Consider the following 12001-nt stretch of genomic DNA (forward strand, 5'->3'; position numbering starts at 1 on the left):
CCAAACCCCTAAATCAGTCAGAGATTAAGATATTAGCTAAAGGAATGAATTTTGCTCCTACCTCAAAGCCCAATTTTTTTGAACTTTTTATTGAACTCAATAGGTATGTTAGGAGTCTATGTAGAGAGAGATTTTTTGCTTGTACCAAAAAGAATTCTGGAGTTGAAACACAGGTTATTCTAGATAGAGATGATCAATCAGGTCTTAACATACTAAATGAGTTACTCATAGAGAGTGCAGTGAGTGAATCCCAATTAACATCAGAGATCCTCACGTTTAATGTCAATGATACTCCTCAATCACTATTTAAAAACAAATCTCAATTTTATCCGCTTCAACATAAGACTAGTGCTATTGAAACATTCTATAATAAATCCTTACATGATTTTCGGGTATTATGTGACAGCAAAATACCCTCTTGTTTATACAACCTTACCAGTGAAGAAAGGAAGACCCTCAAACAGCTGGCCTCTGATACGACCATTACAATTAAACCTGCTGATAAGGGGGGGGGGGGTTGGTGATTCAAGATACTTGTGATTACATAAAAGAAGCAAAGCGCCAACTACTTGATATAACATTCTATAAAGTGTTGGCTCATGACCCCTCCCCTAAATATCAGCTGGAATTAAAAACTCTATTAGAAACTGCCAAAAGTGAAGGTGTGATTGCTCAGGAGGAGTTCAATTTCCTCTACCCCCTCCACCCTATCGTCCCTATTTATTATCACCTCCCTAAAATTCACAAGACACTTCACGAACCCCCGGGGCGCCCTATAATTTCAGGGATAGGAGGCCTTACGTCTAATTTATCCTACTATGTTGATCACTTTTTACAACCTTGCGCGACATCTCTGAGGTCCCATATTCGTGATACGACGGAATTTATCAAACGGGTAGAAGGGCATAAATGGGCCCATGATTATAAATTGATTACCTGTGATGTAAAAGCATTGTACACCAATATCCCACATGATAAAGGTGTACAAGCCGTTGATAGGGCCCTTAGGAAATCTGGAATGGACTCAGAGATGAAGCGCAACTTTATCACTTCGGCTATTTATTTTATTTTGACACACAATCACTTTTTATTTGATCACTGTCACTATCTACAGGTCCTCGGTACAGCGATGGGGACCAGGTTCGCACCGAGTTTCGCTAACATCTACATGGGTGACCTCGAACAGGCTCTGATCTGGGAGGGCCCATACTCTGCGAACCTGGTCCTTTATTGTCGCTATATCGACGACCTGTTTTTTATTTGGAAAGGTGATGATAACACAGTTATGAATTTTGTTGATTTTTTAAACACTAATGAATATGGTTTGTCATTCACTTGTACACATCACTCCTCACGAATCAATTTTTTGGACGTAACAGTGGAGGCGGTAGAGGAGAAACTCATAGTATCATCCTATAAAAAATCGGTTGACATCTGTAGCTATATTCCGTATACGAGCAACCATAAGAAAGGTTGGCTTAACAACGTACCTAAAAGTCAACTGTTCAGGATTAGACGTAACTGTACATTAGATTGTACCTTTGCTGAGCATGCGGAGAACTTGATTACCTCCTTGAGAGAACGTGATTATCCTGAGGATATATTAGAAGAGGCCATAGCCTATTCACAAACATTAGATAGGAGAAATATCTTTAAAACTACTAATACACAATTATCTCATATGAATCCAAATGAGAAAGAAGGTTCACGTATTACTATAGCATGTGATCCTCCTTCAGTCATTGAAACAGCTCCTGAGGAATCTAGATCTATTAGCAACAATAATAACAAAAACAAAAATAATAATAAAAAAGATAATAGTGAGAATAAAACTCAAAAAATTAATCACTATAATCTGGCTTTCAAATCAAAATTTAATGTAAAAGCAAACAAAATTTCTTGCATTATTAAACGTAATTACAAACTATTGTTGACCGATCCAATATTAAATACAACTCTCCCTGCAAACCCTACGATTATTTTTAAAAAAGCTAAAAATCTTAGGAACATATTAGCTCCGAGTTTCTTTAAGAGATCTTCTGTTAATATTGAAAGGAGTGAACAACTCACACTAGTGGGCCCAAAAGTTGTGGGCTTCTTTAGATGTAATCATAATAGATGTACCACATGTACTCATGTGGTCAATAAAATTAAACACATTTCTCCGTTTGGATCAAGTACAGATTTTAAGATACAATCCTTCATAAATTGCAATACACATTTTGTAGTTTATTTGTTACGCTGCTCATGTCAGATGCACTATGTAGGGCGAACCACTAGGGCACTGAAGCTGCGCTTTATGGAACATAGAAGGAATATCCTTAAGGGATATATGAATCATAGTGTTTCACGTCACTATGCAGAAATTCATTCCAGTAATCCAGCTTGCCTCCAACTCATTGGCCTTGAACAGATTAAAATCACCCCTAGAGGTGGAGATAGATTTAGAACTCTATGTCGTCAGGAAGCTGCATGGATCTGGAAATTACAGACTCTGAAACCCCAAGGGTTGAATGAAACCATAGATCTTGAATTCATTTAGCTACATTTAGCGGGTTCAGTTTACTTCATCTTTTTCTGTTGAAGTAAAGAATCATACATGAAGATTGGTCCATATTCCTTTCTCTCTTATTATTTTATTAATTTTTTTTTTTTACCATTATTTTTTATTTTTTATATATATATATTTTTTTGTTGTTCGTATTTATTATATTGGTTACCCATTTATTGCTATCTACCATACTGATGGAGAGGATCTGCGGGGTCTGAGACCATGACTGCGAGCAGACCTGGCGCTGCCGCTATACTGCTAGTGACGCGCCAGATTTTTTCTGCACGCTAGTCTGGCCACTGACCCATGCAGCCAGTCCTACTTTAGTTAATAGATTACAGGTGTAATTACAATAGCTTAGATGTTGATATGATGAAGATACTATCCTCTAAAACTATAAAACTATATAGCTATAAAACTATAAAAACAACATTATATATATTTCTTTTTCTACATGTTTATATGTGTGAAGTGTCTTTAATTCACATTTTCCCATGCTATAATACTAAGACTTGAGCTTATAAAGATAGCAATATGAAGAGATGTGTTGTGTAGATATTTCTTTACACTTGGTATTTCACATGATTTATGATAGGCTTTTTTAGTATAAACATTTATAAATAAATAATAAAATTGAGACCTAATAAACGTATTGTCTACTATAATATGCTATTAACAACATATAGCACTTAATTTACCATATGTGTATATATGCTTGTATATTCCTTTTCCCCACTCATAAGTGGGAGACTATTAATGGATAAATGCTGCAGCTGCTGAAAGATCTTTTAATATAGCTGCAGCCTCATGGGATTAAAATGATTCTATCCGCATAACAGAAATATATTTATATTTTTATTTATGTTGTTTTTATTTATGACAAACTGTTAGCCATAGGATTGATTTTAAAATATATATCTTTTGAATTAAATGTCTAATTAAAAACCCTGTGACACGTTATCTGTGTATGAAGACTCTGAATTCAGAGCACCTGTTGAGCCTTCACACTCACCTGTTTCTAATGATTTTAATGGGACAAGGTATAAAACAACCACAATTGTGCTCAGAGAAGAACACTCTGCCTCTTGAAGAAGCCGCCTGAGGTGCGGAGAAACGCGTTGAGGGTACAGAAGTAAGGGCCACACTTGACCATTAAGTGTCCCACGGAGCACGACATCCATCACTTTCAGCCGTTTGTTACAAGTTACCGGTGAATGATCCAGCCTGTGATTCAATCACTCCACTCTAACTCTCCTTGCATTTGGAACATTGCTACCTCCTGCCCGGCCGGGCGTCGCTCAGCAAGCTGGAGGATCTGTATGGTGATCTAATACAGGCAACTGGTGCTGCACAGAAAGAAGTGGCTTTCATCTGAATATACCGCTGACGGATGTCTCACCCATGCACAGGGTGATAACAAGCGGTTTCTTAACCATTTATCCCGTACAGCAAGAGATCATTACGTCTCAGTGAGTAACATTAATCGGCTGGTTTATTTTGCTCCAAGGAAACACTATTTAAATCTGGACACCTTTATGGTCACAAACGCTAATTACATCAGTTTACAGGACTTCCTTTTCATTTAAACTGTCTGATATGGAATTAATGTGAGAGATTAACCCTATCTTACAGAGACGGGTTCTCCTGCATATTAGTGTCCCTTTCACTTATTTATACACTTTATGTGTGAACTATAAGGTATAATACCTCAGTTATATGCTCTGTGTAGTGTTGTGTCTTTTAATCAGTTTGTTATTGGTTTTATGTTAATAAATTGTGTTTTTATCAACATCACTGGTACCGTGCGCCTACTTGGTGATTTTGTTTTAGTTAGTTCAGCATACCGGTGCCAGAATCCCAAACGCCGGTATACCAACAACTGTTCTCCCTCTTGGGGTGTCCACAACACCCCTGGAAGGATAATAAATAGCGTGGCATGTGTATCGTACCACCGTGCCCGCAAGGGGCTCTTTTGCGCCCGGCCCACTGCCAGTATTCCGGTGGTCGGGATCCCGCCGCTGATATGCTGGCCTCTGGGATCCCCAGCTCTGGCAAATCATACTACACCCCATACAGCATATATGAAAGGAGCTGCAGAGTGAATAAGCCCCTATTTTGTGATTAAGGGCTTCTTAGGAACCACATAGTCCCCAGTTATGTTAGTGCATCTGGATCACATATATTAAACTTATATTAAACTATAATATTTTTAGGGTTACTTATCAATTCACAATTGACAGTAGATGTATTGGTAATACGCTGTCAGTTATTGCATTGCAGGTAAACAGTTGCCACCTCAAGTTGTGACTCCTTAAGACTTTAGTTTAACTCTAGCCTGGATAATCATTCCAGAAGAGGGATTCTGAAAAATTTGTGTTTTTTTGTGGTTCTCACTTGATAAGATAAACTGTTCCCACTTCACACCTGACGCGTTTCATTTCATAGCAAAAAAATATATCAACTGTTTATTAATGAATACATTGACATTATTTTTTCCTCCACAGATACCCTTGGTAAGGAAAATGCAGGTAAGAATACAATGATTGGCAAAAATCCTAAGTATTGCAATAAATGTCATGTTGTAATATTCAAGTTTTAACCCGAACTCCATCGTAAGACATGGTGATACTGCAGATCATTGAAGATTTATAATATAATATATAAAAAAACTTAATATTTATCCAGTTGCTTCTAGAAGATAAAAGCTAGAATCTGATTGGTTGCTATGGGTAACATCTCCACTTCTAAAAAACTCACACCTTAGTAAATATACCCCCAGTGTGCAAAGCAGTGGCATATGGCATAACTTGTTATACCGATGTTATAAGCATATCAATCTGTGCTCATTGCACCATGTTGCTGCACAGTTGTAGAATCTTTTCTTTTTCCTCACATGTGTTGAAGAATAATTATAATTATTTATTAACAATTACTTATATAGTGTCAGCATAATCCGTTGTGCTATACAATAGCATATTAGGTTTATATCTTCTCATCACAGCTGATGCTGGATTTTAAAGGAAATTCTGGGGGTCATTCCAAGTTGATCGCATGCTGACGATTTTCGCAGCGCAGCGATCAGGTTCTACTGCGCATGCATATGCACTGCAATGCGCAAGCATGCCATACAGGAACAAAGCGGATCATTGCTGGGCGGTGGATTTAATGAAGAATCCATTTGCACAGCCGATCACAAGGAGAATGACAGAAAGAGGGCATTTATGGGTGTCAACTGACCATTTTCTGGGAGTGGTAGGGAAATTGCAGACGTGTCCGGGCGTTTGGAGGGCGGGTGTCTGACGTCAATTCCGGCACCAAAAAGACTGAAGTGATAGCAAGGGCTGAGTAAGTCCAGACCTACTCTGAAACTTGCCAAACTGTATTTTCAGAGGTCGGCTGCACAGGCATTCGCACACTTGCAAAGGGAAAATACACTCCCCCGTGGGCGGCGACTATGCGTTTGCACGGCTGCTAAACGTAGCTAGCGAGCTATCAACTCGGAATGACCCCCTATGTCCTTATCTGATTGTACTCTGAGCAGAACCAGTGCTGCCAGAACAGTCTATTGCCCTGTCCCTAACTACCTTGACAATCGCTGCCTAGTTAATTGGAGGCCGCACAACGGGTCATCATCCACAATCAGGCATCACTCAAAGTCTCAGCCAGTGTATTAAGTCTTGTTATTATTCTAATTGTATTACTTCACTCATGTTGACAGATTTTCTGTTGTCTGTTGCAAAATAGAAGCAACTTTTTGTGCTTTTAGCATATATTTTTGTACATTCAATGGAAATCCTGAAGCTCATTGATGCACATGAAGATAAACATTATATTTTCTATTTGTAATATTAAAGCTTCAGTGAGAAAGACATTGGATGTGAGATATGAAATAGATAAAAAACTTTTAAAGAACCAAACTCCGTAAATCCTGATGTGACCTTATGGTCTAGATCACAGGCTCATCTGAGCTAAACAAAAAAGTACTTATTTTTTTTACATTTAAAAATAATATGAAATTTTCGTGTTTCATGTATATCATTCCAACTTACAAAAAGGGAGAACAATATAACCCATCATAATTTTAAGTTAGATTTGTTATCCATGGGTCTTTTTTAGATTTGCACAGTGTTTAGTTTATATTTGAGGATATAAATATTAATCGGTCAAAGTTATTTTGACCAACTATCAAACTTCTAACTATCAAAAGTTATAACTATCAAAGTTCTGGTTATTTTGCACTTACTGTCAAACCCTAATATATGAATATTGTATGTTTGTGAATTGTGTCTGTGTCAGGCATTCCTTTTAAATGATGTAAAGAAGCAATTATCAATGATAACCTTCCCTTGCGTTGTATTACTTTATATGTATTGTATCTACATAGTTGGAATTTTCAAACTTGTCTTTTGTCTTTCAAAGTTCTCCCGCCTGTGAAAAGACCAGGTCAGTACACAATCAATGCCATCTGGCATACTGAGGGTTGTCTGTCTCTCATTGCTCATTACACAGCGGCTGGTTAGTGTTAGAGGGTTAGGTTTAGGCTGATGTTAATGTTATGTGGCTGCAGTTAGGGTGACAATGCTACACGTACCTGAAAATGTTATGTTAGCATGGTAGCTACCATCAATCGCAATTTCAACATTATGGCGTTGTTGCTATTATATAATTGTTGACATGTCGAGATATCATTCATGTCTACATTCTGAATATTGAAATTTTGTACCACAGCTGGTGGGCTCTATCAGTTTAAAGTGTTTTACAGCAGTGCTAGCTTTACTTGCCTCGTAGTGGACTGTTTTACAATAAATAATGGTAGATTTGTAGCCCTACACACTTTGTCCACAGTGACATGTTTTCTAATATTGGTACCATGATGCATTTATGTGCAGACTGAATGCACATTTCCTTTTTGCAGTGACATGTTTTCAGTTATTTAACATTACTGTGTTTTTTCTTATTGGACTACACAACATATAGTGCACCATCCTTTCTGGTGCTACACACTTATTCTGCAGTGACCGGTTTTCTAATGTTGTCACATCTTACAGTATATAGTAGCTCTCCCATGTAATAGGAATACAGTTGTTATTGATTATAATGTATTGATGTGTTATATTTGTAGGCACAGAAGAGAATAATCCCCAAGTGAATTTCTTCATCTTTTAGTATACCATATTGTATCAGTTTATTATTTTCAATTTGGCATATACAGTAAAAACAATAGATAGAACATTTATTCCAGGTTCTTATTGGAGTTTATTTCTATTATACTGCCATTTGAATATAAATTTGTCAGTCATGAATCCTCTAATATACTCATATATTTAGACTATCTGTCTCCCATTATAGGGTTTTTAACAAACTTTTCGGTATGTGAGCCCGGGAGTTGGGATGATGGTGGTCACATGACCGAAACTGGTATCCTGACAGTTAGAATGCTCACAGGGGATGGGGTAATTACTTTACCCCTCCCAAATCCTTTACTCTAACCCTAACCTGCCTGGGGTGGAGTCTAGGACTAATATAATTTTGGTGGCTGCTAGGACTAAGTCAAAGGGGTGGTGATAAAGCTAAGACATGGAATGGGGGGGGGGGGGCTGGCTATGGCTAATTCACCCACTCTAGTGCCTATCTCTAACCCCCTTGGTCCAAACCCTGTCACCCCAATATCTACCTTTGAGGTGATGGCGGTTAGCATTCCAGTGCCGGGGTTTCCGAATGATGCTGTCATCCCATCAACCAGGATGCTCACCACATCCCCTAACAAAGTATTATTTCTGATGGTTTTAGTGTGTGTATTTATTTGACTGACATTTTTTTACTTAATTAGGCAGTTAGTGTTTTCACACATTTTCTTGGCCTCCAAACTTTCCACCTTTATCAAAGTTTATTCCTAGGTCAATTGTTATAGTGTGATATTTATTAGAATGTCAGTCAACATATAATTAGCATTTGATATTTCTCATTATCCTCACACAGTTTAATAGCCCAATAATTTAAAGATATTATGTACAAGAGGTTAATTATGTACAGTAATTGTCATGATTTTGAAGGGAGTTTCCCATGTGTGTGCATGAAGTTACCTGAAATGAGGTTGACACTGTGACCAGAAGTAATGAAATGAGATTTATATAGCAAAAGGAGTGTGTAATACAGGAATCTGGGATGGTCAGGTGTAAACAACAAGCAATACTGACACAAATACTTGAATATGCAGATGTCTGAAATATGCAGATAAACAGCCACAGTAAAATAACAGAGTTATGATTGCTGAGAAACATATGCAGTTCTTAAGCACAGTGAGAGGGTATACTGGCTGGTCCGAGTGCAGCTGGAGATTTTACACACAGCCAAGCTAGAACACAGGTATACAAGCCGGATTGGATGCAAACCTGAACTGTGGGATTAGCAGATACTCCGAACTAGAGATGAGCGGGTTCGGATTAACTCGGTTCTTAATTCCAGAATGAATGCAAGTCGGTTTTATCTGGATTTTTCTCATTGGCTATCCAAAACACGTGATATCCATGAGCCAATAAAATGCCGTTTTGACCTCCGGGTAAATCCAAGTTAATCCGAGTAAAACCGAACCCGCTCATCTCTACTCTGAACAAAGGTGTGTAGTCTAACATGTTGTTGGTGTTCACCAGGGATCCCTGCGGTGAAGTTTGGACTATGTTGCAATGACACACAGGCCGCAGCCCTCTCTCTGGGTTCCCAGGTAGTAAGACTGGTATGCACTAGAGCAGACACTGGTATACAATAAATGGCACTTGAATGGCAGGCTGCAGGAAGCTGGTCAGTGCTTGAATTCAGGCAATTATTGTGCAGTCTGCGCCAGATGGAACCAGCATGGATACACACATCAGAGACTGAATGCAAAAGTCCATGATTGAAATGCACCATGTAAATAGGTTATGGATTTTGCAGGCTGACAATGTGAGCAGGTGTAGAAATAATGTTCCAGATAGATAATACAAAGGAAATGTGTTTACAGGGATCCAGGACATGGAACAGCAGACAGGCAGATAATATGCTTGAAAGCTGGTAACCTGGAGCGTAGTTACAGTGGTGAACATTATGATCTGATTAATATACAAAGCAGACATAAAAAGTAGTCCCCGGGTGCATCCCACAGCTGTTGATTAAGTAATCAGGGCTGCGGGATCACAGACTAGCTGAGTGGAATCTGCTAGACAGACCTAATGCAAAGAGCGACACCTAGAGACAGGGAGGAGGTACTGAACTGATTTTGATAGTACTCCTTGCAATGTTCTGATCAAATACAGAGGCTTTCCTTAATGAATTTTTCTTCTTAAACTCAAGCAACTGCATCAAAAGCTCCAGTATGTTCTCAGTAAGAGTAAAAGTTTTGTATCAATTAAACAACAATTTTATATTTTTGTTTATATTATTATATATTTTTGTAAGTGTATGATTGATCTCTGCTCCTTATAATATCATTTTAAATAGGCACAGTATCTAAAGTGGCGTAATGCAGAAATGCAGACATGCATTTCACCAGATGTGCTTTTTCAAAGGCATTAAACCAATCTTGATGATGCACTGAAAAAACATAACTGGTGAAATGAGTGTTTCTGCAACCAGTCAAATTAGATACTAGCATTAAAAATAATATTTACTTTAAAACAAGTTGATATATTGCAAAATTGTGCCATTTCCTGCAAATCACAGGTTTACACATTTGGTCCTTTGACATGTTTAAATGGTCTTTTAAGATGCAATGGAAACTGAAGTATGTAATATATAATATAGTATATAATGTTGTAAAAATCATCCAGATGGTAAGCAAATGTGGAATATACTGTAGTCTTTCATTCATGTCACACTGATAATGTTTAGTGACAATAGTTAAAGTATTTAGATATTAATGCAATAATTTTGTTCTTTCATCCATAGATCCACCTAAAGACCAAAAAGGTAAGTACAATATCAAAGTAAATTAGTTTATTAGCTGAATATTTATTTTGAGTGTATACTACATTTTTTTTTAAATTCAACTACAGTATTTTCAAATGTTAGATTTTTTTTAAATTCACTAGTCACTGGTACTTCTTGTAATATCCTAGTGCTGCAAAACCCTTCTACTGTTTTATAAATCCTCCAGAATTATCACAACATATACGTTAGTAATTTTGTTTATGTATTAGGACTACAGTGGATGACTGTGGTTTAGCACTTTATTTCAGCACTGGCTCTCATTCCGAGTTGATCGCTTGCTAGCTACTTTTAGCAGCCCTGCAAACGCATAGTTGCCACCCACGGGGTAGTGTATTTTCGCTTTGCAAGTTTGCGATCGCATGTGCAGCCGAGTGGTACAAAAACATTTTGTGCAAAACTAGACCAGCCCTGTAGTTACTTATCCTGTGCGATGATTCCAGCGACGGAGGTCCCAGAATTGACGTCAGGTACCCTCCCTGCAAACGCCTGATCACTCCTGCGTTTTCCCTACCACGCCCAGAAAACGGTCAGTTAACACCCGTAACCGCCATCTTCCTGTCAATCTCCTTGCAATAGGCTGTGCGAATGGATTAGTCGCTAGAAACATTGCACAGCAACGATGCTGTTTGTACCCATACGATGCGTGTGCGCATTGTGGTGCATACACATGTGCAGTTTTGACATTTTATTACATGATCGCTGCGATGCGAAAATCGGCAGTCGGAATGACTCCCACTGTGTTGTGCAGAGTTACTCTGCTATAATTGAACTGATCATAGTTTCACAGTTTGGTGTTGCTGAGAATGTTAATTATTTTTTAACCTACTAGGTAATTCTACATCATTTTAAGTAGGCACAGTATCTAAAGTGGCCTGTTGTAGAAGCACATATACACATTTCACCAGTTATGCTTTTTCAAGGCATCAAACCAATCCAGAAGATGCCTTGAAAAATCAAAACTGGTAAAGCATGAGTCTACATTTCTGCAACCTGTCAATTAAGATATTGGCATTAAAAATAATTTTGATTTTAAATCTAGTGGGTATATTGTCAAAATACAATGAAGATAATCAAGATTGGAGTATTGTCTTACATTCATGTCATACTGTACTGATAATGTTTAGTGACTAGATTTAAAACATTTAGATATGAATGTAATCATGTTGTTCTTTCTTCCATAGAGCCATCAAAGGACAAAAAAGGTAAGTACAATATCAAAGTTGATTAGCATTTTTTATCTATTAATTTTCAGGTTACAAATTGGTTTGAAAGAAGTTGAGGTTGAATGTCAATAATGTATCTTCCATGATATACGGCATTCTAATATTTTGTAGAGTTATTTCCTTTTTATAGTTTTCTGCTTTTTAATGTCATAAAAATCCACCAAGCATAGATGTGAAGGATTTCCTTGCAGCTAACTCTGCAGCATTAAGTTTATCTTCAAAGTTTTTGTATTTTAAAAATAGTCTAATTTGAGGTCCTATAAAC

At 37.5% G+C, this 12001-nt stretch overlaps 1 protein-coding gene across 1 annotated transcript in view; it reads left to right on the forward strand.

Moving 5' to 3' along the window:
* The window catches only part of LOC134965869 (uncharacterized), an 81015-nt gene that overhangs the window by 41481 nt on the left and 27533 nt on the right, over positions 1-12001 (forward strand). Inside the window, exons 16-19 of the mRNA XM_063942255.1 lie at positions 5056-5079; positions 6971-6994; positions 10472-10492; positions 11695-11715. Of these exons, the coding sequence (XP_063798325.1) occupies positions 5056-5079; positions 6971-6994; positions 10472-10492; positions 11695-11715 (90 nt within the window). The remainder of the gene's footprint in view (positions 1-5055; positions 5080-6970; positions 6995-10471; positions 10493-11694; positions 11716-12001) is intronic.

The sequence above is a fragment of the Pseudophryne corroboree genome, chromosome 10 (genome assembly GCF_028390025.1).
Source record: "Pseudophryne corroboree isolate aPseCor3 chromosome 10, aPseCor3.hap2, whole genome shotgun sequence".
NCBI lineage: Eukaryota > Metazoa > Chordata > Amphibia > Anura > Myobatrachidae > Pseudophryne > Pseudophryne corroboree.